At 39.2% G+C, this 27,666-nt stretch overlaps 1 protein-coding gene across 15 annotated transcripts in view; it reads left to right on the top strand.

Annotated features, from left to right (window-relative positions):
* The window catches only part of Dys (Dystrophin), a 152,198-nt gene that overhangs the window by 42,164 nt on the left and 82,368 nt on the right, over positions 1–27,666 (top strand). For 9 of the 15 annotated variants that reach the window (XM_070216825.1, XM_017151713.3, XM_070216819.1 and 6 more), the window contains 6 exons: positions 12,745–12,813; positions 13,155–13,245; positions 13,320–13,440; positions 13,510–13,643; positions 13,958–14,051; positions 14,118–14,198. In XM_070216825.1, coding sequence (XP_070072926.1) covers positions 12,745–12,813; positions 13,155–13,245; positions 13,320–13,440; positions 13,510–13,643; positions 13,958–14,051; positions 14,118–14,198 — 590 coding nt within the window. Of the gene's footprint in view, positions 1–10,285; positions 12,031–12,744; positions 12,814–13,154; positions 13,246–13,319; positions 13,441–13,509; positions 13,644–13,957; positions 14,052–14,117; positions 14,199–27,666 lie in introns of those variants that run through there. The other 6 variants (XM_070216826.1, XM_070216829.1, XM_070216830.1 and 3 more) reach the window with 2 other exon arrangements.

The raw sequence follows: 27,666 nt of genomic DNA, 5'->3' as shown, positions 1-27,666 counted from the left end.
ATACATACAAATTAGTTCAACAACTTTTGTGGAGTAATAATATTCCGTTTAATTCTTGGCAATTGAAAAGTGATCGATCTTTCAGGATTGTCGTCAAAGGCCTACATTCGTCTACGGATCCTGAAGATATTAAAGCTGATTTAGGCGCCGCTGGGCACGTTGTCCGCAATGTTTATAATCCCCCGGGTAAGAACAATGGTCACAGGCCCAATATTTTCTTTGTTGAGCTAGAGTCATCGACAAATAATGTCAAAGTCTATGACATTAAATCATTGGCTTATCAGTCAATTACTATCGTCCCTCCTGAACGCCGAGATGAAGTTGTTAGATGTTATAACTGCCAGGAGTTTGGACACACAAAAACATACTGTTTCATACCTCCCAAATGTGCAAAATGTGGTGGTGATCATGAGTCTCGAAGTCCTGTTTGCCCTGCTACGTCTCAGGATCAATTTAAGTGCATTAATTGCGGTTTTAACCACAGTGCAGGATACCGCAAATGTCCAGCTTTTCTAGAAGCAATTGCTCGTCGCAAATCGGGAACAATTAAAAAACAACCATCAAATAAATTTGTACCTGCCCCTCTTCCTGCCCAAAGTGCTTGGGGCCCAGCTTTACCTTCCCCGGCTATTGGATCTAGCACTTCCAAGCCCATGCAACGCGTTACTGAGCCTCCTCCGCCTAGTGCTGGCTTTGAAATACTTATCTCCCGTATTGACCAGATGATGTCAATGATGTTGAAAATGATGGAACTTCTTATGAACCAGTTTACCGGCAGTTCGCCTTCTGATGCGTCTAAGATCAGGAGACATGTCTAGTTTAGGCATTCGTTTATCATTTTGGAACGCCAATGGTGTCACTGGCAAAAATCTCGAGTTAGAGCACTATCTTACGGCTAATTCAATTGACGTGATGCTAATTAACGAAACGCATTTTAACAGCCGCTCACATTTCAGAATTTTTGGATATGATTTATTGACGGCTAATCATCCCTCTGACCGTCTTCGAGGAGGTGCTGCTATTTTAATCCGCTCTCACTTGCAGTACTCCCCTTACAGTACCAACTCTACTGTAAAATGTCAAACTGCTGCAATTACCTTAAGCACGGACTTGGGAGACATCGTGATTGCTTCTATTTACTGCCCCCCCTCCTTTTTATGGACTGCTCAAGATTTTGGACAACTTTTTAGCGAATTTTCAAACCGTTTTATCATAGCTGGCGACTGGAATGCTCACAATCAATTTTGGGGTTGTATCCGCTCTTCACCCAGAGGTGTTCAGCTTTTAGATTTTATTACGTCTTCAAGTCTGCAAGTCTTAGCTACAGGAGGACCAACTCACTTTCCTTCTGATGCAAGGCGAAATCCAACGGCAATCGATTTTGCTATTTATAAGGGTATCTCGTCCAACTTTCTGACTGTACATGAATCTCATGAACTTAGTTCTGATCACATTCCGCTTGAAATACTTTTATGCGCTTCTACTTCACCCCGACTTACAACACCAAGGCTGCTGTCTCGTCGGGCTAACATTGGACGTTTTAGGGATCACCTTACAATCCTTATTGAGAATGATGAATCTGCTGATCTGAACTGTCCTCTGGATATTGATACAGCTGTTAGTGACCTCACTCTAAAGATTCAATCTGCCGCTGCCGCATCCACTGCTATCGGTAATCGCCCTGCTGTTCCACAGCCAAATAATGCCCTTTCAAACACCAGAGTAACGGCGCTGGTTAGGCAGAAGAGATCACTCCGGCGACGCTGGATGCAAACGCGTCATCCACAAGATTTAGCAATATTTAAAAGAGCTGATACTCTATTAAGAAAAGCACTTTATGATGCTAAGTCCGAATTTTTTGTCCGGAAACTTAGTGCTATCGATCCGGATGCTGATCGAGGCTTTGAACTGTGGAAATGCACTCGCGGGCTTAAACGGCAGCCTCTCCAGAAGTTTCCCTTGCTTCGATCGGACGGTACCTGGGCAAATAAAGATGATGAAATAGCTAAGGAATTCGCTGATTCTTTGGAAGAAAGATTTAAGCCTTTTGATTTGGCCACAGATGAAGAGACTGCTATTACAGAAGCCTTTGATGATGTTCCCTCTGGTCTAGCTTCTCAAATTTTACCTATTGAAGCAGAAGAAGTTAAAGACCAAATAAAGCGACTGAAGATGAACAAAGCCCCTGGCCATGACAGCATTGACGGAAAAGTAGTTAAAGCTTTGCCAGTAGCAGCTATTTCGTTCCTTACGCGTATCTTTAATGCTATGATTGTTCTTTCATATTATCCGGAGCAGTGGAAGCATGCGAATGTTGTTATGATCCCCAAGAAAGGCGTCTCTCCCCGCTGTGCAGATTCTTTTCGGCCTATAAGCCTATTGCCAACCTTCTCTAAGATTTTTGAGCGAATCTTACTAAAAAGGCTTTTTAGTGTTCATGTGTTTCAGAATGCAATTCCAAATCATCAGTTTGGTTTCAGGAGTCTGCATAACGCTGCTGAGCAAATGCATCGGGTTGTCAACCATATCCTTAAAGCATTTGAGGCGAAAAAGTATTGTTGCGCAGTATTCCTAGATGTCAAGCAAGCCTTCGATCGAGTCTGGCACTGTGGCTTGCTCTATAAGCTGAAACCCATTCTTCCCCTGACATACTTTGATCTCCTTCGCTCATTTCTAATTGGTAGAACCTTCCAGGTGGATGTTCGAGGATCCAAATCTGCCTCAAGGCCTATTCTTGCTGGAGTCCCTCAAGGAAGTGTGCTGGGTCCTGTCTTGTATACAATATTCACCTCGGACCTTCCGTCGCCCAGAGGCAGGAATGTTTTAACAGCTACCTATGCAGATGACACAGCATTTCTGGCGACAAGTGCTCTGCGAAGAGAGGCGACAGATATGGTGCAGGACATGCTAAATGAGTTTGAGGCCTGGGCGTCGAGGTGGAACATCGCAGTTAATCCTGCCAAGTCTCAGCATGCCACCTTTTCATTGAACAGGCTGAACACTTATCGCCTAACCTTAGACGGGACTCCAATAAAGCACTCGGACACGGTTAAGTACCTTGGGCTCACTCTGGACAGGCGGCTTACCTGGAAGCAGCACATTGTGGCAACCTGCGCTTCAGTAAGGCAAAAAGCGGGGAAAATGAGATGGCTTCTTCGTCCGGGCAGTGGACTATCGATCACGGCGAAAACCCGGCTCTTCAAAGCAACCTTGATGCCTAGTTTACATTGGGGTATACACTTCTGGGGCACTGCCTGTAACACTTCTATAAAAAGAGTTGAATCCTGCCAATCCAAAATTTTAAGACATATGATAAACGCCCCATATTATACAAGAAACACTACTATTTTTCGAGATCTCAAAATTAATCCTGTTTGTAAATCTATCACCAATTCTGCCACCCGCTACAGATCAAGACTCATCTCCCACACAAACAGACTTGCCCTCACACTTTCCAGACCTATGAACAGAAGAAGACTAAAAAGATTGCACCCATCTGACAATTGGATACTTGGACGGCACGCTTGTGGGAAACTCATTCCAGACTTAGACGCCTAGACTGCAACACTGCTAAACTTTTGTAACCAATCTTTTTATTCACTTTTTGTTAATTTTTATTTTTTTTTCATGGGTGAAAGTGAATTGAGTTTCACATAACACTCTTCAATAAATATTTGTTATGCATATCAAAAAAAAAAGGTATCAGCGAGTCGCCTTTCGCTTAATTCGGCTATCCGCGTCTTGTTTCTTTTTTAATTACTCAAAAAAGTGAAGTGAAGCAGAGTCTCTCCTATGGCTGCTTAACCTCAGACCTTTTATGACACAAAGGCACCCCGGTTTGCCCACAGTGCCACGCCCCCCGCTTCTCCCGTTCGTTCGTAGGATTTAAGTAAGCATTAAGTGAAATTATTGTCATGGTTGTTAGACTTTTAGCTTCGGCTTTTGAGCCCCTTTCTTTAGCCCGTGTAAGTTATTTGCGCTAAAATAGTTTAGCGCACGAACAAAATTTTTTTGTGCAACGAAAGTATGCGGAAAATTTGTCTAAACATTGCAGGTTATAGGTGCTTCTGGGAAAACTTTGAAAAAGCGTGTTCGGTTGCGTGTGTGTACGTTGGTTTGTTTGTTTGTGCGTATGTTTGTGTCACCCAGAATGCCCTTGGGTGTCCTGGAATATCTTACCCAGACTTCTCTTGGGGCCAAGCCAAGTTGTGTGCTCCTCTTACGGCTGCAGAAAAATGAAATTCCAGTTCTCGACTGCAAAAAAAGATGGGGACAGGACAAAGGATGCGGGAGGATAGGGGAAAAAAGGTGCGGACCCCATGCACTCACTCATTACGCAAATTGTCCTGGGCCAACGCCACTTCCACTGTCTGCGTGTCCTGTTCCTGGTCTCTCGGTTCTCTGTTCTTCTCCGTCTGTGTTTTTGTCTCTGGGCATCTCATATGACCGAAATGTCGTTAACAATTTTCGTTGTCTAATGAATTTTAATTAAATTCATTAAAAAGGTTGCACTTGTTGTCTCTCTAATGACATAACAACGAAGTTGTGGCTCCTTGAGATTCTGTCGTTGCCGCAAGAAATTTACATTTACTAAATAATTCATGAATATTCCAGATTCTGGGTTTTTCAATCCTTCTACAGTTTTTTTAAATTAAAATAAAAAGTAATATTTTCAAAAATCAAACTTTAAACCAGAGATTTGAAATGAGATGATAATAAAGATAAATTCTTCTGATATTAAAGCTTCGTGCATATCCTTTTTGCATTCCACTCTGCTTTATTTTCATAGAATGACGATAAAATTCCTGGAACTAATTCTCAACTAGTTTCTTGGCCGACAATCCCATAAATGGCTTTCTTATCATTCCACTGCCACCCACTATTTTCCTCTCATATTTTTCTTCAACTAATTAAGGCCAATGCACACTAAGCATTTTTCTCGACTGCGCAGCACATAAAGGAAAATCTACATCTAAAGCCACAATAACATAAACATCAAATTCCATCAATGGCACAACGAACCGCTCAATCTCCTCCTTGCTTCCCGTCTCTTTCTCCCCGAGTCTATCCATCTCTTTCATGCGGAGGGTGCTGCTGCTGCAACCCTGTGCAAAAATAATCCTTATCAGTTGTCAAGGTTCAGAGACGTACGCACAACATGTGGCAGGAAGGTTGAATGTCTTCCGGCTAAATCGCATTCGCATCGAAATGCGCATGTTCCCCACGGAACCCTAGCAAAACAAATGCCAGTGGATCCGGAGAGCGGCCGGAGAAATCTGATGGAATGCCGGTGAACTCAATATACAGAGAACATTGGAGAAATGGGGAGAAAGTTTGGTTAAGAGAGTTGCGCTGGGTGGTGGGTGTGAGCACTAGAAAAAACTCCGGGAATTTAATGTTGAAATATTTAAAAAAAACTTAAATTTGAAAACGACCTTAAATTGTGCAGTTTAATTTTAAGTGACTTTTAATTATTAAATTTGTTGTATATTTTAATAGCAATATTTGAAAAATATAAAACATTTTGTAATCAAATCATAATAATTTAAATACTGAATTTAAACTTATTAAAATTCGTTGAAATATTTAAATTAAATTAAATATAATATTTTCCCAGTGCATTAGATGTAAACTTGCTTTGGGGTTGCTTTATCACCCAGCCCCCCTCTCACCCTCCGCCCCTGCGGGTCGCTCCCCTTTTTTGCCGCTCACCTTTTGTTTACCCATTTGGGGGTTGCTGGTCTGCTGATTGTCGCTCTTGGAGAGAAATTACGCCGTGACTTTCGCTCTCTCCCTCTCTCGAATGTCCCTTATTTGGCTCTTTGTCCGCTTTTGGGGTCCGTAGTGCTGTGAAAAGCCCGGCAGGACATTCGTTGGCTCTGACTGCGTACAAACGGTTGTGAAACTCCTCCATATCCATATCCAATTCCGACTAAATCCCGTAGAGCCATTCACGCTTTCTCTGCATTGTGCGCGTCGCGTAAAAATCTCCGGCAAATAGAAACCGAATAAAATACAAAAAAATTGTAATTTAAATACGAAATCTATTTATCTCATTCGGAGATCTAATTGAGTGTGTGTGTGGACGTTTTTTAGTGGGGCTAACAAGCCAAAAGCCAAGCAAAGTCAAACCACAAAACGGCATTTAAAGTTTTGTGTCTGCGGCGGATTATTGCCCTGCCCTGCTCCCCTCTCTCTCTTTCTCACTCACTCATGCTGCCCGTCTCACTCTCTCTACGCCGTATTTGTAAATCAATAAACGTGAGGGTGGCAAAAAGCCGCAAAATGTTGTTCAACAAAAAAGGGAAAAAACGGCCAGTGGAAAATAAATAAATAGAAAAGAAGAAAACAACGTAAATTTTGCAAGATAAATAAACAAATAAAAATAATACTGGGATAATTCAATATTTAAAGGTGTTTTAAACCTATTACTTTAAATCATCAGCTTTATTTTCTTATAATTAAAAGCAATGATTTATATTTAATGTTCTATCTATTAAAATGTTAAACCATAAATCCTCTTACAAATGTAATATTATTCATTGGACTTAATCCAATAGATTACCAACAAACTTCACACCTACCTGTACTCAATATATTCAAACCATAATTTATACCGCAAAAACAAGTGGAAGATCGTAAAATGCTGATTACGAAAAACTCTTTGCAAACCCATAATAAATCCATTGAAATTAATTATAGAAAAATATGAAATTCCATTACAAATGAATAATCAAATAGGGAAAACCAAAAAAAAAAAAGAAAGACCGTACATTTACGAAAATCGTGCTCAATTTGCATATAAATATTCAATAAACCAACTTCATGCGAAACAAAAAGCAGACGTACAACAACAACAGCAACTGGCTAAATAAAGTGGGCGTGTTTCTGATGGCTGCGGTTGTTCTTGTTGTTGTTGTTGCTCACATCATAGCGAGAAATGAATGTGTTTCAATAAATTACACGGAACGAAGCTGAAGAGCAGCGGAAAAAAATTGTGAAGCATAACTTAAGGCGTGCGAGCGTGGATATATGTACATGTGCACGAGTGTGCTTGAGTGTGTACGTGTGGGTGTGTGTGCGTCTAGGAATTCATTGGAGTCCACTCCATGCGAAGCACAAAAACAGCAACGCTTGCGAAAAGAAACGAATGGAAAGCGTAGAAAGCATAGAAAAAATAAAACAAGGAAGCTTAGCGCTCACTCAAATGGCAAAAAATCAACAAGAAGTTCAACAACTACAAAAAGAAAACTACTACAACAACCAGCGCAACAGCTACACAGACAGAAAGAATGAAAGAATCCTAAATTCTCATTCCTAAAATTCCAGAGAAATATTTGTTTTTAATTAAAAATTTGCATTAAATTAATAATACTTAAAACATTTTTTTTGTGGTGTAAGAAGATAAATATTTTTTTTCTTCAATATTACATTTTTATTCGGAAAACAAAGCTATTCATAACTCAAAATTTAACCACAACAACCAAAAAAACAACTTCAACAACAGCAACAATACTTTCAACAACAACCATTTGGCAAATTGCATAAAAATAACACTAATTTTGTTTAATGCAAAGAAATTCTTTTAAATTATTAAACTGCAAGGTTTTTTTCTGTACCCGGAAAACTAAGCCAGTATCTGCTAAGAAATTAACCACAAAAACTAAAAGAGCAACTTCAACAACAACCACAAACTTTCAACAACAACCATTTTTCCAGTGCCCACAATTCAAGTTATCTGACTTGATTGCATACTTTTAGGCGGAGCAGCCAAACAATTCATTCGCCTGTATCGCCCGCATCTCATCGCAGTAAACGTGTCTTGTATAAAAATAGTTTATCTATCTACCCTGAACACCACCCCCGCCCCTTTTTTCCAGTCGCACCTCCCCCTCTCCCACCGCAAAATACTGAAGTTTCAACGTATAGCATGCTTTCTGACTATTTATAAGCAAATTTTTCCCAAGTCCCAACTGAAAACTTAAAATGAGAAATTGTCGGAATTTTGTTAGAGCATAAAGCCACTTTCTGAGGGGAAAATATGATTAATGATTGGTAGAGCCTAGAACAATGGATGTGTCAATCGAGTGTCGTGGAAAAATTGCTCTCATTATCGTGTCCATTATTGTGTTATTAGGGATAGCGAGGAAATAGAAAAGCCAACGAAAAGCAGGAAGGAAAATGGAGGGGTATGAATAGGTATTGAATTTATTGAAGCTTATTTGAGTGAGGGGCCGGCAAAACGTATTTGTTATTGGGATAATCATCATGTTGGTTGTCGGCCGAATGTGGAACATATTGTCGATAAGTGCTCGGAATTTGAGGAATTATGCATACTTAATTCATGAGTTTTGTATGCAATTGATGAATATCAAGTTGGTGACATGGGCAAATCAAAAAGCTATTAGTATTAGAGAATATATAATAGGCTGGATTTAAAAAGGCTTAAGAACTTTAAATAGTTAACAGTTCTAAAAATTATTACATTTTTTGAATCCCCTTTAATGATATGTATAGTTGGCATATTTTATTTAATTTCTGGACAAATCAGCAGTTTGCTAGAACTTTGGACAGTCCTTTTCCATTAGTTGTCACTTCACAGCCTGCTAATCCGCTTTACACAACTTTCTGCAAAGCCTCCAGCTAATTGAGTGCAATTGTGAGGCAGTCGAAAAATGGAGCAAAGCGAAGAAACTTTCTCCTCAGCCAGACCTGCAAGTGAAGTTTTAAATAATCAACTTTTGTCATAAATTAAATAGATCTGGCGACGGCTGCATAATCAAGAAGCCGGCAGGCGCAGCCGTAAAAATTACAGCGAGAAAGCTATTAACTGTCAGTCGTTGACGGAAGGAAGGAAAGAAGGACGGACTGAGGATCCTTTAGTTGCCAGGAGGGGTCGTCGGGATAATAGTTTTCAGTCCTCTTCTGCAGTACGGGGGAGTATGCAACAGTGGCACAGGGGCAACAAAAGAATCACAAGTGGAAACTGAAATGCCCTGTAAGCCAAATGGCCAACGTCCCGACATTGTTGTCTGCACTTGTTTGCCGGTGTGCCAGCGTCTGTGTTTGTGTCTGTGGCAGAAGTTAAATGCACCTGCCACCAAGGAAGTGACTGGATGACTGGATGGGCTGGGGTTTTTCGAAGGAACGAAGGAGCAACATCCACACGGTTGGACATTTCGGGGGCCTGGGATCACAATAAAGCGCACTACATGTCTGCGTTTTCGTTGTTGCAGGTGCCAAAAGTTAAATGCAGCAGCAGGGCCGACTTGGCAGTGCGTGAAAACATTGCTAGTTGCTCGCTGATTTCGTATGCAGAACAGGCAGTCAAGACAAATACAGTAGATATTTTCTACGAGACAACAAAGAGGGAAAAATAATATGGAAAATATGTTTATCATTAGCCATTTTAAACATTTTAGAAGTAATATATTTATGCGTAGGCAATACTTTAAAATTAGAAATATGTAGTTCCAAACAGATTAATAAATTATTGAAATTATCAAATCCTCAATATATTTTGTATATTTTATGGACCTTTTCAAAGTCCAACTTAAATGTTTTAAGATATGAATACCATTCAGCTTAAAAATCACTCAAAACCTAAAATCGATTTATTATGGTATAATTACGATATAAATTATTTATTAAAGTCTAAACTATCAGATTAAAATCTAAACAAAGAAATTAAAAGGAATACCAAATACTTTTTTGAAACGAATTCCTGTAATAACTTATAATGAAAAATATAACAAAATGATTACATTTGATCTTAAAGCAAGCTTTAAGAATTCTTTTAAATTTGTTAATTTATACAATACTTTATATCAGAAAATAACCTATCCCACAAAGTCAATATCCACTGTACCGAGCGAATGAGCGGACAGCGCCAAAAAGTATGCAACGAGAAAGAGCCGGCGCAGGGAAATGCGCAAAGTGTGGTGAAAATAAGCCCGTAAAAGTGTGTGTGTGTTTGTGGGGGAGGGAGAAAGCTGCTAAGGAGACGCAAGAGAGAGTGAGAATCAAAGAGCATTTTTCGCACTCTCTTTTGTTTATTTACTCTTTGCTCTTTGGAGTATTTACTTGTGGTGAATGGCAGTGTTAAGTTTCCGGCACGTTTTATAAACAAACCCAAAACCAAAAGAGAGAAATGGAGGGAGAGAGACGCAAAGAGAGAGAGAGGGAGAAAGGTGTAGCTTATGTTTACCATTTTAACATTCAACGATTTACCAATGTCAACAGAGCCGTGCTTTTTATACACTTTTTTATACACATTTATTCCGGCTCTAATTGAGTGAAGAGCCGCTGGCCAATCGAACATTTCAAACGCACATAATGCGGCGCGTGATAATGCAAATCAAGTGAAGTGTTAAAATCCGGGAAACAAAAAAAAAACCAACAAAAAAACATCCAAACAAAACAAAAAAAATCCCGGGAAAATCCTTTAAAACGCACAACGAGGAGGAGGAATGGCTGCCAAACCACCGCCCCCTCTACCGCCCACTTTGGGTGGCGAAGATGCCGGTTCACATGGTCCAAAACTCGCACCTGAGATACCTCGTATTAACTCGGAATTGGCCGCCCAGGCGGCGCTAAGGGGTCAGCAATTGCTGAGGAAGCAGGGATCACAGGATCAGCAGCATGCGATTCATACATTGCCGGCCCACAAAACAGGTGGTGCCCCGCCCCCCTTGCCGCCCACCCAGAGTCGTCCGGTACCGGCAATCCCCGCCAGGGGCGCCAGCGATCGTGCTGCACCACCGGAAATACCACCCAAACGTCACAGTTTAAAAAGCATGCCCGATGGCCAGACGATGGTGGTGCCAGGACTTCCGCCTCCGATGAGGCAACCCCCTCCACTGCCCAGAAAACCGGCTTCCACCCAGAGCTCGGCTCAAAATTCAGCACAAAATTCCCCACTGGCCGGGATGAAGTTCAAGGATAAGCCACCGCCGCCACCGGAAAAGCATTCCACCCTCTCCGCCGAAGGAATGGCCGCCAGGCGGTGTTCGAATCCCTTCGAGATGCCCCCACCACCGCCGCCATTGGTCCTGCAATCCGCCGTGGCGGCGCTCAGTGAGCAGAGCTCCAAAAATGGATTAAATCCCGTACCCTCGCCGGCGCCCACGAGGGCCAGTGAGGCGAAGAAGATCAATCAGCGGACGATTGCCTCGCCCACGGAGGAGTTTGGCTCGGAGGATGCACTGCGAGGAATTGAGAGTGGGCTGAGGAATATGGAGAGGGCGATGCAGGAGCAGATGAATCTGCGGAATATGGAGGCAGCCGTGCAGAACAATTTCGATTTGAGCTTCAAGGCCAGTCTGGCGGCTGGAACTCGTCACTTGGGCGGTGGCTCGGTGAATCTGCGTACGGCCAACTACGAAAGGAACTTATCCCTGGACGAGGGACGGGCAGGTGACTCGCGGCAATCCCTGGAGGAACTGAAACAACTGAGGGCCCAGGCCCAGCAGCAGTCCCTGCACAATAACTCCTCATCCTCCAGCTCGAATTCGCAGGTGGAGCAGTCCATGCGCTCCACCATAGAGCACCATATGCGCTCGTTGGATCGGAATTTGCCACTGGAATTGCAATATAGTCGACATCGTTTTCAGAACAATCTAAATGCCGTGGCCGCGGCAGCAGCTGCAGGCGGTGGAGGTGGTGGTGGAGCTTCCGCCACCGGAAATGTGGTGGCAAATTCAGGAACTTCCGGTTCACAGCAACAACCCATGCCGCTGAGTAGCGAATTTCGCGAGCAAATCCGCCAACAGCTTTTGGGCAATATACCGCCACAGGTGGTCCACAATATGGGACAATCGCCGGGTTCTGCGGCAGCCGCCGCTTTGCTGCAACATCAGGCGCAGTCGAGGGCAGCCGCTGCCGCTGCTGCTGCTGCTGCGGCCGCTGCAGCTGCCGCCGCCCAAGTGGCCGCCGGAAGTGGGGCGCTGTCGCGGGAGGAGCTGCGCATGCGCAGAAGGTCGTCGCACGACGAGACCCAGCTCACCCAGAACTCTAGCGGTGGCATTCAGGGTAAGGTCTTGGGATTACAATTTATTTAAGAAAATATTTATAAGGAAGTTTTCAACCTTTTGTTACAAAAAAAACATTTATGTTTATTTATTTCATATATTTTAATAGTTATATTTATTTAAATGTTTGGTTTTTGGAGAAATTATTATTATATAATTATACTTCATAAGAATTGAAAGCTAAACTCGACATCAAGAGTAGGCTTCGGTTTGAAAAATACGATATTGGTGTAAGCTAGAACCGGTTGGGAATTATAGCGATAAACTTCGAAGAATTAAGCAAGCTGTTAATTGTTGGACTTAGTTTTATCATAATTCTCATTCCAGACTATGCAAATTAAGTCCGGAGTGTTTTTTTTGTATAAGAAATTAAAGAAGAGTTTTTTAAACAATTTTTATGTAAGCAATGTAACAACTTTCATACAGAAAATCATTGTAAAATTAAAATAAGTGATATTTGTTGTCATAAAAATCTATCGGTCTTATTTAATGTTCCCTAAAGCAATTTCCTTATGCGCAAATGGACCAATATAATATTTAAGTGACATTTTTTTAGAAAAATCTCGTTTCAATATAGATTTTGATTAAAAAAGGTATTTTCATTGATTAAAAATGTTTTTGCATAAAATAAAAACTTAAGATCTTAACCAACCCCTTATTACATCTATATTCTTAGTTTAATATTTCTATTTCTTCTTGATTTTCGACTGCGTAGAGCTGAATCAGTTTTCCCTAGCTCCGCACTGTTCAGCGGACTTAGATTATATGCGTTGCTGTCTGAAAGGTAACCACACCGATGGCTAGTTAGTGTGTTTGTGTTGTAACTTAACCCCAACCTGCCTCCCGCACAGGGCTCAAGCTTAACCCATAACAGCACACACACGAACCTGAACCTGAACCTAAAAACTGAACCAGCCGAACTGACAAAGCAAATTGCTAACGAAAGTTATTACTCCTACTAAATTGCATGGTCGGGCAATAAACCAATAAACCAAAGAGAAAGGCGATAAACTCTGGCTAATCTTTGTTTACCAATTGATATTTAATATGGTTTTACTTTTACCTAACGTTAACTAACCAGATTTGATGTGAAATAAATAAGTAATTCGTTTAATTGTTCAACAGTGACCCGATTGCGTGAACACTGGGATGAGACGTCGCAATGTGTCCTGCAGCGAGCTGCCCAGCTTAAGAACATGCTGAGCGACTCACAGCGGTAGGTTTTCACCCCCTTTTAACACTCGACACCCGGCCACTTAACCCCCTGTCACCATCTCAAATTAACCGCAGGTTCGAGGCCAAGCGCCTGGAGCTCGAGAAGTGGCTGGCCCGCATGGAGCAAAGGACCGAGCGAATGGGCACCATTGCCACCACAGCGGACATCCTGGAGGCCCAGCAAAAGGAGCAGAAGGTATGGGGGTATCTCACATTTGGTCTTTCTAACATCAACTAATATTGTGCTTCCCTATTTTTCCGACAGTCCTTCCATGCGGAATTGCACCAGAATAAGCAACACTTTGATATCTTCAACGAGCTGACCCAGAAACTGATTGCCGTCTATCCCAATGATGATACCACCAGGATCAAGAAAATGACGGAAGTCATCAATCAACGGTGAGATAAAACAAAGGAATTATAAAGACGAAATAGTTTTAAGCAAAACTAAACCTTAATTAATTGTTAAATGTTTATTTTAATTTATTTTAAAAACCAAACTTTGGATTTCTTTTATATAAGTAAAATACTTGAAAAGTATTATAAAACTTAAGAGCTACAGAAGCTTTAAAGAAAATGTAGATTTGCCAAGATTTACTAAAATATTACCTAATTATATTATTATAATAAAATTTAGTTCAATGCATTTAAACTATCTATACATATTCTTTTTTCAAATATATTTTTAAAACGTTTCTAATCTTATTTTTCAGCTATGCTAACTTAAACAATGGAGTCATCAATCGTGGCAAACAATTGCATGCGGCTGTGCATAGTCTTCAATCGTTTGATCGGGCCATGGATCAGGTAATCTAATAACTATAAAATATAACTTTAAATATAACATTCTAATGTATATTTTTCTCTCGACAGTTCCTCGCCTTTCTCTCGGAAACGGAAACACTTTGTGAAAACGCTGAGTCTGATATTGAACGCAATCCATTAATGTTCAAGGTAAGTGTTCGCTTTAATCTTTTCCCGGACTTGATCTTTTAAATGAGTTAAATACACCCTGCTGCTGACATAATGATACATTCATTCTGTAACAATTTAACGACACTTGACAGATTTATGTAGTTTATAAAGAACGTTCGGCTTCCCGTGGAAAGTTCATTGCCTTTCGCTTTTGTTGGCTTAACATCTGTGAATAAACTGCGAAAGATGATGAGCAGTCATGGGATACAATGGGGCTAAATATAAGGCATTTATAAAGAAAAAAAAAACAGTAAACTTGTCTTAAATAAGTTAACAATACTTTGTCTTTCTGTTATATTTAAATTACTAATATGTACAATAAATATATAACTAATTTTACAAATTTAAATTAGTTATATATTTATTGTAAATATTTTTCTTTTGGGGAAATTTATTGTTATTGGACTTTCTTCATGGGTTACCAAGAAAGAGTTTTTCTGAAATTCTCTTAATTCTTTTTATCTATTTCGATAAGCGGAAGCAATTAGCTGGTTAAATTTACTGCAGCCGATCAAGGGCCGAGTTCGATCCACTTGAACTTGCCTATAATGATTCCGATCCGTAAACAAATCCGAATCCAAAGCGAATCCACAAAGTCTTCCACTCGGAGCACTTAATGTCTCGATTGCAGTTGCAATCAAAATTGGCATTGTAGCCACAAATGAGTTCTGCCCACTTGCTGGATGCACTTATCAGTGACACTCATCTGGGGGGCCTTTTCCCTCCCCCTCATTGTCTAGCGATTTCCCTATTTTCCAACCCCCACCCATCACTTACAATATTCTCGAGAGTTCAGCGTGGCGCGCTTTTCTCAAGTGATGTTGCCGTGGCGTCTGTTTGTTTGTTTATTTGAATTGCTTGTGGAGAAAGAAGGGGGTGGTTAAAACCGTGTTGGATTGGGGTTGGGGGCATTATCATCAGCCCCATTTTCATTGTTCTGGGTCTCTTTGCCGCTTTGTTGTAATTACATTCGCCTATTTAAGATAATTATTTTAAGATGCTTTTCGCTTTTCTTTTCAATATTCCTCGCTTTTGTCTTCAGCATTGAGCTTTTCGGGTTTCCTTTCCTCCTATTTCAATTCAATTATAATTATTTCATTGCTTCAACTGTTTGGGAGTTCAAATGCAAATTGTCTGCGCATAGAAATTAAGATTTTAAGTAAGCCTATGATAAATGTTCTGTTAATGGGCCTAGCGAATTTTTATTTCTTTAACATAATTCCTTGCCGTTTTACTCAATTAATATAAAATTTTCCAGTTCAGTTTTTTATTCAATGATTTTTCAGTTGAGATATCAGTTTATGTTTTCCCCTAATAATATTTATGAAGTTGCTTCCTTTCGTACGTTAAAATTTATAAATTTGTAATATTTAACAAGCGGTTTCCTTTTCAAAAGCTGTTATAAAAAGCTTTTAATCTTGGTTAAAATACAGGATAATATCCTGAGCATTGCTTGTTCCCTTTATTATTCAGTTCTTCAACAAACTTGTCATTGCGCAGACGCATTTTTTTTTAAAAGCTCCAAATGCTAACCACTATTTATGTTGGTTATATTGGTAAGAAATAGTCTCCACTTCTGAAATTTGTTTGCCGCCTTATTCCCTATCTATTTTGCAAGCTATTATATTTCATTTTAAGGTCACACAAGTTTGTATCCTAAATTGAACTGTAGTATATCCATAACAAGCTAAATATAAAATTTTTATGAATAAATAGCATATAGTTGTGTTTTCAAAATATATAAAATTATTTTTTTTTTGTATATTCATCAATTTTTAGGACGAATTTTATTATATTTGTTTATAAAATAAATACATTTTTAATTTGAGGGAGTTCAAAAGTCAGTTATGTATTAGAGAGTGAGTTGTTTTTGTTTATTTTGCCGGTAGATAATAACGGTATCAACCGGCTGTTTTTCCGCTCTCCCAGATGCGTAAAAGTCTCTCCGAGTCTCCACTGTTTTTTGGGGGCCGCTCTGTTGTCGTTTTAGCTCTCTGTTGTTGTTATTAACTCGGGAAATGGCCGACTCCCACATGTGGAAAATGCGACCATTCGGTCCACGACGAAGTTCGCTGTCGATGCCGATAGACGAACGAACTTTGGCTATTTCGGATTCGGATTCGGATACCATTCCGGATAACTCGCTGCCTCGGCCGACGTCGCTGCCGGCGTCGATTGTGGATGCTGGCGTCGAGTTTTCAGTTTCGGATTTCAGTTCGTGTTTTGAGATGCGCCCGGTCGCGCGTGTTTAACGGAAAACGCCAAGCGGCAGAACTCTTTTAACCGGTTCCGGTTTTTTGTGACCTTTAAAAATTATTTCGTTGCCAAAAACTGCAAAGAAAAAGTATTAACAAAAAAAATTCAATAAAATTAAAATATAAAAAAAATATATATCGAATAATCACAAAGAAGTAAAACAACTTTACAGGGCCAAACATACATTGCCTACTTCGAGGCGTGCATTGCACTCTCACCAACACAAACAAACGCTCGCACACAGACGCATGCAAATTGAATTCGCCATGCAACAATTAAACACAAATCTCGGCTCAAAGCAAATGGCGGAAAAGGCGTCACAGCCGTCGCCATTTTGTATGCAAGTGTGTGTCCCTGTGTGTGTGTGCGAGTGCATGTGCATTGCTCGTAAATGTGTGTGTGTGCCTGTGCATTTTAAAGTGAAATGTGCATTAATTATGCACACATATTTCACTCAACCACACATACAATGACCCTGTGCTTTTGTGTGCGCTTCGCGCAAAGTGAAATTGAAATTTTCGTTTAGAATTTATGAAAATTCTACTCGCTGGCAATTATAATCGCCTTAAGAATTGTTTCAGTGCCAATTAAATCTACCAAAAACATGCATAGACAAATGGAATATCAAAATGAAAGCGAAAAGAGCTTAACTTGAATAACGCATAATTTTTTTAATGCCTCAATGTTTGCTTCAAAAGTTGTGGAAAGTGTAATAAAATGCTTTTAGGGGGCTTATGGATTTTTAATTGGATAAAGGCAGAAAATTCTAGTACGACTTTTTTAGGCACTTCAAAATCATAGATTCTCGTAATAAATTATTGAAGTTTTAATTAAATTATTTTTCAAATGATTTGCAGCTTTCAATATTACTGTTCTGAATTTACTTACCAAATTTAAAAATCATTATGACTTAGTAGAATTTTTCGTTGTTACCTAAACATGTAAATTGCCCAACATATTTACCACATGTCTCAAAGTACCAAAACTTGCGCAATAACATGCAAATAAAGATAACTAAATTGTCATAGTTTATTATCATCTCTACGAACTCTTCAGGTGTCATTCTTATTTTTTGTGCTGTAACTCAGCCTTAACCCAGATAATTATCTACTTAAAAGTCTCAAGCCTTTCAAATACTCTTCAAAAACTTAGCCCCCTCAATAGTTTTGAGTCTTACACAGAAGCTGAAATACATGGAAATCTTGAAAAACTTTCAATTCTCTTTGGGGAACCGAAAAGCCGACCGGCCACATAAGATCTAAGACGTGTTAACACGATTTAGCATAGAAAAAACAAGATTATAGGGTGGGGGAAAGGGCGAAAGCCGATTATTTATCAAATGACAACACAATCGAGCGTGTCGCGAGTCGGGGAAATGCTCATTCATGGCAAGATTTCCACACTTTCGAGGCGCTCAGACCCAGGAAAACCAGACTCTGGGTGTGGGAGACGACATTGGTCAACACATCTCAAACTCAAGCTACAAACAACAAATGTCAACCCGCCGATTCGGAATGCTTGTCAAGACTTTTTTTTCTGGTTGTGTGGGGCATGAGATTTTACCTGTTGAAGACCCAGAAACAAAAGCAGCGGCGGCGGCTGAGCAACAAGTAACGAAAAACAAAACAACAACAAATGATACAAAAACAAGTTCACAACAAATACTCAACAACAGAATGCGTAGGCTTTGAAGTTTGTTTGTTAGAAGCACTTGAAATTGTCTGACCGATTGTCTGAAGCTGTTGGTGATGTTGATGCTGCGTGGGTTCCCCGAAAAGCAGTTTGATTAGTGGCGCAACTCTAGATTTTGGCCAGCAGCTCCGTCGAGCATTAATTGTCTATTTAGTTAAAAGTTATAATCACCGAATCGGATTTTTGTTGGATTTTGTAGGCTGAAATCAAAATATTTCACCTACTTTTTTTATGGTGCTTTAAAACCGCTTTTAAGTTTGTTGCTTGTTTTATGAATATTTATATAACTTTTCACCCTATTAAACTTTGTGGGTGTTTTAGTATGGGCCTTAAAACGTTTTAAGCGGAAAACTGTTAAGCGAAGTACACATAAAAATTGGATACCAAAAGTTTAGTTTCAATCTATATAAAGTACTGAGTATTAAAACAAAATCTTAAAATTTTCCATTGTATAAACTCTTTTTAAAAATGCAACAATTTCCAACAAACTAGCAATTTTTATTTTGTTAAAAACCCATTACCATTTAAAATTACTGTGGAGATGTCAAAAAAGTCAACCGCTTAAAAATGTTATGCTGGCTGCATTATGGAACACTCGAAACTTTAATGATCGCCCGGCCAGAAATTAAAAACTCCCCGAAAAAACGAAGCCAACGAGAACACGCAAACTAACAACTATAACAACACATGCCCGCAGCACAATTGAAGTGCACTTTGTTAGACCAATTAATTTACATTTCCGCGCAAAGCGTGGCCAAAAAAAGAAAACATGTAGTGAAGAGCAGGGTTTGCTGGTGGAAAAACAAATGCAAGCCAAAGCGAATGGCGGAGAAAAAAGTTTACATAGAAACAAAAATAAAAGGGCGGAGTTCCACTTGAGGGCAAGGCAATGGTCCTTGACTTGGACGTTGAACGCCGACGATTGACCAGGCTCTGCGGCTCCTGTTTGTTTTTTCTGCAATCCCCATTTGGACAGGAATGACCACAGGATGTGCAGATGTGAGTGTGAGTGTGATGGTTAGTTCCTGATGAGCACTGTGGACCCACTGTAGCCAGTTTCGAGTGGCTCTTGTCAGTCAGTGGTTGCGAGGAGATGCGGAAAAAGAAACAAAGTGTTGCATAGTTTTAAGCCTCCTCGCCAGGATCAGCGAATCGAATCGTGGGGACACAGACACGGTTGACTTGTGATTGACAAGCTGAATTTTGAGTTTGAATGGTGCATATTTTATGGCCACTAAGGTATATAGTTGAATATTCCTATTTAGTCGTTGACCCAAACTTTAATATAAATGGGAAATGTTTTGAAAGAAGTTTTAAAATATTATTAAAAGTTAAGTCGGAATAGTTATTTAATTATTTTACTAAAATCTTTGAGGCTTATAAACTTTTAATTTAATTGATCTTAAGTCAATGATTTCTTCCAATCGATCTATGTATTAGAACCACATAATTGAAACCGTTTTTTTCAATATGCAGAAATAGTTTTTTTTTCCATTTATAAAATTGTGTAGATATGACATGGTAAATGTAATAATATTTACAGTTTCATAATTGATCAAATTAAAATCCTTTTAGATTGCATAAATTGTAAATCATATATGTGATTTAGCATCCAAACCCCAATTCGCATATCTCAGAATCTGGTTTTCCATTCCGTGTGCATATTGTGCTCGCATTTCTCTTGCATGGCAGATAAAGTTATTTGTCATTGCCATCTGCAGGGGACCGAACACCACCGAAGATTACAACTTCACTTTGACTATAATTGCTTGAACGTGGCACTAGTTCCTACGTCCCCTTCCTCAGGACTCGGCTCCTCTTTATCCTGCATAGTATTTCCGTTGCGGCAGCTCCGAGGTTCATACAAGTCTCCTCTGTTCTGGCTCCCTTTTATTTTTATTTTTACTTTTTTCCCTTGCCTTTCCTTTATTTTTTTTTGTTTTTATTCTCGTGTTATTGCATTTAATTTGTGCCAGTGTTGGGCTGACTGCTTCCTGTTTGCTGCGCGGCAAAAAAAAGGGAAGTGGGTGGAAAATGGGGCGAACTGCAGACGCCGCACAGACACTGTGACATGTTTATAGCGATTCTAAGGCTCTATGTGTGTGTGGGTGACTCTAGAAATGATAACTCGCGGCCAAACATGCGATAGAGACAACAACAGCACTGAGATATTTGTGAAAAACGAGGAAAAAAATGAGAAAAACTAGAAAAAAAGTAGGAAAAGCTTGGGAGCCAGCGAAAAAAGTGTTGCCAACGAAATTAAATGCGAACTTTATGCAGCTGGAAATGCAGAAGCCGCCGAGACAGACATAAAACAGCACAAAAGATGCTCTGGCTCTTTCTATTTTTCGCGCCCCCTCTCTTTCTCATTTTGTCTAGCACTCGCAAACTTTTGTGCTGAAGTCCTTCCTCCCTTTTTGAGTGTGTGTGTGTTTGCGCTTTCAATTCCATTTCCACTTCATTCGTTACTGTTTTGCAATGTTAACTACATTTTCGCATGTTCTCAGCGTTCACACTAAATGTTATTTATTCTGCTTTTCCACCGCATTTCCCTCAGCTTTTCCGCACCCTTTCTATTCTTTGGTTTTTTTTTAGACCGGGCTTTCATATCTTTGTCCTTTTGCAAAAATATATAAGAGAATTATGTGCATATTAAAAATGTATTATCATTCTGTGGGGAAATTCAGAGTGGGAGGAATTAAAAGAGGTTTTTATAAGGGTTTGTGTTTTTGGGCCCTTACTTAGTTTTGTATTTTTTGAAGGGCAGTTTAAAGATAGCTTAGGCATGTAAAATGGGGACAATAAAATAAAATGGGAAGCTTTAAAACCACATTTGGGGAATTATATCAGTATTTCATCTTTGTTTAAAAAGTATAAATAATTATTTTTCAAAAGTTTTATTCCAAATGTTTTAGTTAAAAAAATTCTATTCTCTGGCATTAACTCAGTTTTCAGGAAATTCCTGCTTCCATTAAAATTGTGTCTTTCAAATTTAGCACCTCTGCACATTTGTTTATGTCCTGTGCCATCAATCCGAGAATTTGCATTCCCATCAATATTTTGCTTGGATGGAGCGTCCAAGAAAAACATTTCATCAAATAAATCAACACAATCTTCCGACAGTTGCATCGAAAACACAAAAAAAGGGAAGAGAAAATCCAAATTCTTTTCCAGAGGCCAGAACGAAAAATGTTCGACACAATTCACTCACAATTGGCAAATGTCATGACAGCATCTGTGGAGCTGCAATAAAAACAAGAACATAGAAATTTCAAAACGGAACTCGTCACTTGTAGCAATACACTTTCTAGAAGGAAAGGTCGAGTTCTGTTGGCTTGAAGAAAAATGTGCACTATTATATTAAAATTCAGGTCATATTTAGTAAGGCTTGGAAAATTTGTTATCAACCATAATTTTTAAATTATTTTTAATTTTTGTTGGAATTGCAATATTTATAAAAGAGAAAAAATATTCGTAGAAATTATGTTTCCAAATAATATGCTGACCCGGCAAATATTTTCGCAAATATGCGATTGTCAATCAAAAATACCAAAAAATATAAACCGAAATGCGAATTGTAAACAGAAAAACATGTTCCAGACCTGCTCTGAAATAAGAACAAACGACCCATCACATAGAAGATAATAAATCCACATCAAAATTTCAATGTCACCTCCCTCGCTGCGACATAAATAAATCTTGAAATAATTCCAAATCTCTATGTACATTTCCACTCTCATTTTTTTTTATTTCTCATGTTTTAGCTGGCCAAATTAGCGTAAAAGAGTCACAGAAAAGAACCGCAAAAACCAAAAATGTCAGTTAAGAGTGGGCCAGAAAGTTACAGCAGATTATAAGCGACATGTGGTTCTAGGGGTGGTGGGGGGTGATGATGTGCCCGTCCAACCACAAAATGTGGGTGGTTTGAACAGTGGGTGGTGCTGATTCTGATGCTCATGCTGGGGCCATTGTGGCTCGTTGTTGTGATAAAGTTCACAACTATTTGAAAATGCCAACAGCAGCAGCAACAGCAACAAAAGCCGAACAAGCCATACAAAACACATGCCAGATAAGGCTTATCACGCTCCAAGATAATACAAGTTAAATAAGATAAAAATTGTATGAAAACCAACCGAGAAAAAGGGAGAGAAAAAGCCGAAACGAAAGTTGTTAATCCGAAAAAGTTTTCCTTCGACTTGGATATAATTTTTATTTTATTTGTAGTTGGCTTAACCCAATTCTTTTCTGTCACTCCGCTTGCTTTTCCACACAGTTTTCACTTTTTCACGTTGTGCGGTTAATTAAATATTCAGTTAGATAAAAGAGCTTAAAGAAAAGGCGCTTAAATTAGAGACAGCGACCCAGGCAGAAGGGTAAATAAGCTCATAAAAAATATGCCAGCGGTGGCGCCACAAATTATTTGCCCTTACCTTAACGACGCCGGCGAAGCAACAACAACAGCAACACAACTCCAGCGACGAAAGGCAATTTAAATTCTAATGATAATACCGCAAAAGCCTTTGCCAGGATCTCCCTTGGGGGGTGCTTAAAAGGGGGCTTTTACTTACCCTCCACCCAGTTCCAATGTGTAAGCGAGCTTAGCAAATTAGCGCGCCTGGCAACCGACTTCACCTGACTCTCATCTCCCCGGAAAATATCCTCTGGGATCTCTAGCCAACATAAATCGCAGCAGCTAGGAAATTTGTACTTCATTTCCGTTTTCCCCCGCTTATATGCATAATTTTCAACACCTTCAGAGGAGTGCTCACTCCCTTTATTACTTTCGTCTGTTTCTTTTGCTAATTATTCTTTGTTTACGCTGTGTGGGATTGTGCAGGTAAATATGCTAGGGGATCTCAGCTCCTGAAGGGATTAACACTATATCACTTTTATGAAGAAAAAATATTATAGCATACACCGAAAAATTAAATATTTAAATATTTCTTACAAAACAAGAAATAAACAAGAATTTATTATCCAAATATTATTTAACCCCATAACAGATTTTCCTTTATTAATTACAAATCCATTGCACAAACCAATCAACTTGGTTTTGATTCACAGAAGCAAAGATCAAAAAACCTACCCCAAAATAAACATTAGTTCAATTACTTAGCGATCATTATCTAGGACGCCTTTCAATGAGTTTCAATCAGAAAACCATTTAAAGTGTCAGTTATCATTGAGGAAATTGAAATTCATTTCGAACCCCCAAAAACCCCAGTCGCTTAACTGGCATAATTAACCAACCAATTCAAAGCTCAAAGCAAATATAAATCATCATTAGGGCTCCCAAACCCCAGAGAGTTCGACCCGCTAATAGAAAAACCATTGGGGAAAATAGTTGAAATTTCCATTCGCCACTCAAGCAATTTGGTAAATTGAACGTAACGAAATGGAAGTTTAGGGAGCCGACAAAAGCTTTCCGCAAAATCAAATGCCAAAAGGGCTAAGAACACGATAATAATCCTATCAAATGGCCCGAACAACGACCAGCCATTGATCCCTTGGTCCGATAAGCGATGGTCGATGGTTGATGGTCGGCCGAAAGTCAATTTTTTAACACTTTGTTTGCCTTTTGGGCGAAAACAAAACAGAAACTTAAATACATTTCGGCCATCCATCGCTCAGTCTGCGTGTGCCAACAATTATTGCGTCATTAATCAGTCGGCATTTGCAAATTCCCTGACACTCTGTGCCCCTCCTCACTCTCCCTCTATATACATATATATATATTTTTGGGAGGATGAATCCGGGCAGCAGCTGGCATGACTTTTGTGTGGCTGAGCGAAAAAGGCAAATCTTCAATTTTATTGATTGTTGTACCCCCGATTCGGTAACGAAATCCCAGCGAAGGAAGATGAATGAACAATCTTGACGCATGAGTCTGGAAAAAGTGGTAAAGGGATTTTTTGACCAGAAGCCATTGAATTTTAGTTACTCTACCGAAGTGAATTTTCTATTTAGGAAAAAAAACCATTAAAATAATTAAAAAGGGTATTTAATTAAATTGTAAATACAATTTTATAAAAAAGAGAAACCAAACCCATTAAACTTAAATTAAAGATCATTAAGTAAATAAATAGGAATTTTAATTAGTAATACTTCGTCTATAGGGACAGCTCTTAAGTAGATAAATAATTCCAAATATTTTCCAGAAAAATTGCAAATCCTAGAGATGTAGGAATTACATTTTGATTTTAAATTTTAAGTTTCTGCTGAACCCCTACCTTTTTGAAACAATGCACAGATGCTGAACAAGTGGAAAGGCTTACGATGGCTATAGAAAGTCAAAGAGTTTTCCATGTGACTTGGCAGCGGTAGTCCCCAGTTGGCTGCAACACAGAGTCGAGTGGCGTACGCGATCCCACTTTTGCTCCCTGTCCAATGGCCAATGGCCATTTATTGGGCCATTCCACTTTTGTGTGCGTCAGACTCCTCGAGGCAAGAGAACCCGAATCGAAATGCTTGCGAAACGCATTAAAGGCCTCGCAACACATTTTCATTTTTATTTCCCACACTTTTCCATTTTCTCCTCCTCTTTCCATGCTCCTTGTGTCCAATCGCCCGGCGGCACTCACAGTTGCGTATCAATAAAATATCCATACATGCATGTTAAGTAAGTGCTCCCTTCCCATCCACCATCTCCACATATATGTTATCCCGATATCTGAGCTGTGATTCCTGCACCCGAAACGAATTGGGATTTAAGTGTTGTACAGGGAAGGAAGAGGAGCCGGCATTGTTGTCGTATAAAAATGAAATGTACATGGTAGATACTGTTCGGGGAGGTTAAGGGAATACAAAACCGGACTTGTAAGCAGTTAGCCGAGAAACGTGCCCGAGGTTATTTGCAAAGAGAACCGAAACCAAACCAAACCGAACCGAAACCCAAATAAAAAAAGGGAAAGCCAGAAAAAGGAAACTTGTCGTTATGTGCTTGTTCAAGTGGTTTTCACTTGATATTGCGTATACGCCACATTGAACACTCGAATTACAGTTGCAACGGCGGAAAAATACTTCAAGTATCTAAAGAAATTTTCCGCATTTACAAGAAAATAGCAGTAATAATTTAATTTGCAAGATAAATACATAAGTAGTTTTAAACAAAGTTTTCTAGTAGTGTTTTTTACATAATAATAAGTATACGCCGCATTGGACACTCAATGTAAATTGGCAACTTAAGAAAATGTTTTGTAATGTTAACGTTATTTTACCCGTTATCCATTTACTATCATCCCCCGTTTCACCTGCCAAATCCTTTCAGTTTTAATTGTTCGAAACTCTTTGTTATTGGACTTTCCACTTAGTTTTTGTTGCAATTTTCCCTTCACTGTAGTTGGTGATTTTGCATAACAATTTCATTAATTTAACGACAACAAGTGAAGGAAACTTTTGCCAGTTTGGCCATCATTGGCAGGCGTAGAAAAGGAAACAGGACCTTCGAGGAAATCACGTAACAGCTGGTCCAAGGGGTAGAAAAGGGAGTGTGGAACTTTCATTGTGTGATTAAATCTTTGGCCAAGTTTCGCCTCTGCTTCATTCAATTGTTGCCGTTTTTATTGTGCAAATTATTATTGTTAGCCAATTGAATTAATTTCGCGCACTGCTTTCATTCAGTTCACATTCCTGGAACTCCCACGGAAAACGATTTGCTGAATTCAATTAGTTTATTGTGATTTTATTTGCAGCAGCAAAAAAGTTTTTCGCAGTCAGCGAAAGCAAGAGCGTGAAAATGCCAAGAAAAAGGCGAAAATTGAAATGGCAAAGCGGAAAGTTTTTCGAACATTTCCATTCGTCCAAAATTAATGGCATCGTCTTGGCCACCCTTTCAATTAGGTGTTTGCTCCTTCATAAATAGTTCAAGTTTCAATAGTACCTCTTTTAATGTTTCTTCATTTCCCGGTTTTTCTCTTTTTTTGGCTTTCTTAAAGTTTTTGCAATTTTTCTATTTGCTTTCGATTCACGTTCGTCCCTGAACTTTTATTATCGAAATAATCGAGTTTTAATGTCCTGCCAGAAGACCCAAAAAACGGTCGCATAATAAATAAATAAATGTGCTTGGCCTTTAAAAAATAAAGGAAAAGGTTTCAAATGGCATTTAAATTCGGTTATGGCTCTTTTGGTCTTCAGCCATTATCTAGATGATTATTATTATTATTATAAGAGTTTTGAGGCGCCTTAAAGCATTCAAACCTAATTGTCATAACTTACGAGGTTCGGTGCGTATACATAATAAATTTTATTGCGCCCGAAGCAAGGACTTTGAATTATCTAGTCGCGGGTCACTGAGGAATTATGTACATAATTGGATTTATATAAGAATTATTAGTCCGGCTTTAAGTCTCAAAGAATATTTGGAAATGGAGGTTTTTTTTCTTTTTCACCTTTAAGTCTGTTCTGGGTCTTAAAGTTTGGCTGAACTCCCATCTTGGCTGCTTTATAACTTATTTATAACTTCCGTTAAGAGTTTATTTTATAACCCACACACACCTTTTTCCCATTTTCCATTTTCACACCTTCATCATCATAAAACGCATACGCACACGGTCCCGAAAACACAAAGACATGCCTGTACAGTGGAACAAGCGTATCAATGGCATGCCAAAAGCCCATAATCCTACTTCGGTTGGCTTTTAGCGGATTAAAACTTTTCAGTTGAGTGCCCGAAACGGAACCAAGAACAAGGGGCCTCCAAGTTATCCCCTTCTTCGCACAAGAATCTTGATTGTGTTATTAACTAGCTTAAATGGGTTAATTTTCAGGCGAAGAACAGTGCGTTTCGAAAACGGAAAATAATGCGATATTTTTTAAAAATAATCAAACTATTTATTAAGATAAACATATCTGTATTAAAGAATAGTTATATTTAATTTAATCGAATTATTTTCAGTCTAAAGATTTTAAAAGTTGATGTTAAACATTTCATAAAAATTTAGTCAAATTATTTTAACTATTTTTTACAAATTTTAAATAGTTAAGTCAGTTTATCAGATCATTTCGCTGTGAACCGCATTTATAGTCCCGCCACGCACTGTACAAATGAATATGGCCTGTGGCAGCTCATTTGTTGCTTGTTTGGCTATTTCAATTAAATGTTAATAAAATTGTCTAACCGAAAAAACTAATTTCAGCGCTTAATGCTGTGTGGGAACTAGAGAGAAGATAGGGAACTACCTACCAGATAGAGATGGAAAATTAGGGAGCCAGAAAGAGGGGGGCAAATGCGGTGACTGCGTGGTCTCCAAATTGGCCAACTTAAGTACCGTTCCGTTCTAGTTCGGCATTTTCTTCTTTTCCTTTGCCGCCTGCCTTGGGTTTTCCCTTTTACGCAGGGAAAAAGTTTATGGAGCGCTTACATTTCCCTAGCCATTAATTCTACCTTGCTTTTCAATTAGTGTTGCCGTTTGCCTTTGGAGCGGTTTCCTTGGCCCGTTTTGTCTTTTATCGCTTCCCGTTCTGCCAGTCCTATTCTCTCTCTCTCTTTCTCTATATGTAT

This window comes from Drosophila takahashii, chromosome 3R, assembly GCF_030179915.1.
Source record: "Drosophila takahashii strain IR98-3 E-12201 chromosome 3R, DtakHiC1v2, whole genome shotgun sequence".
Classification (NCBI taxonomy): Eukaryota; Metazoa; Arthropoda; class Insecta; order Diptera; family Drosophilidae; genus Drosophila; species Drosophila takahashii.
The sequence above is the reverse complement of the archived record's forward strand: the minus strand, read 5'-3'. Positions and strand labels throughout refer to the sequence as shown.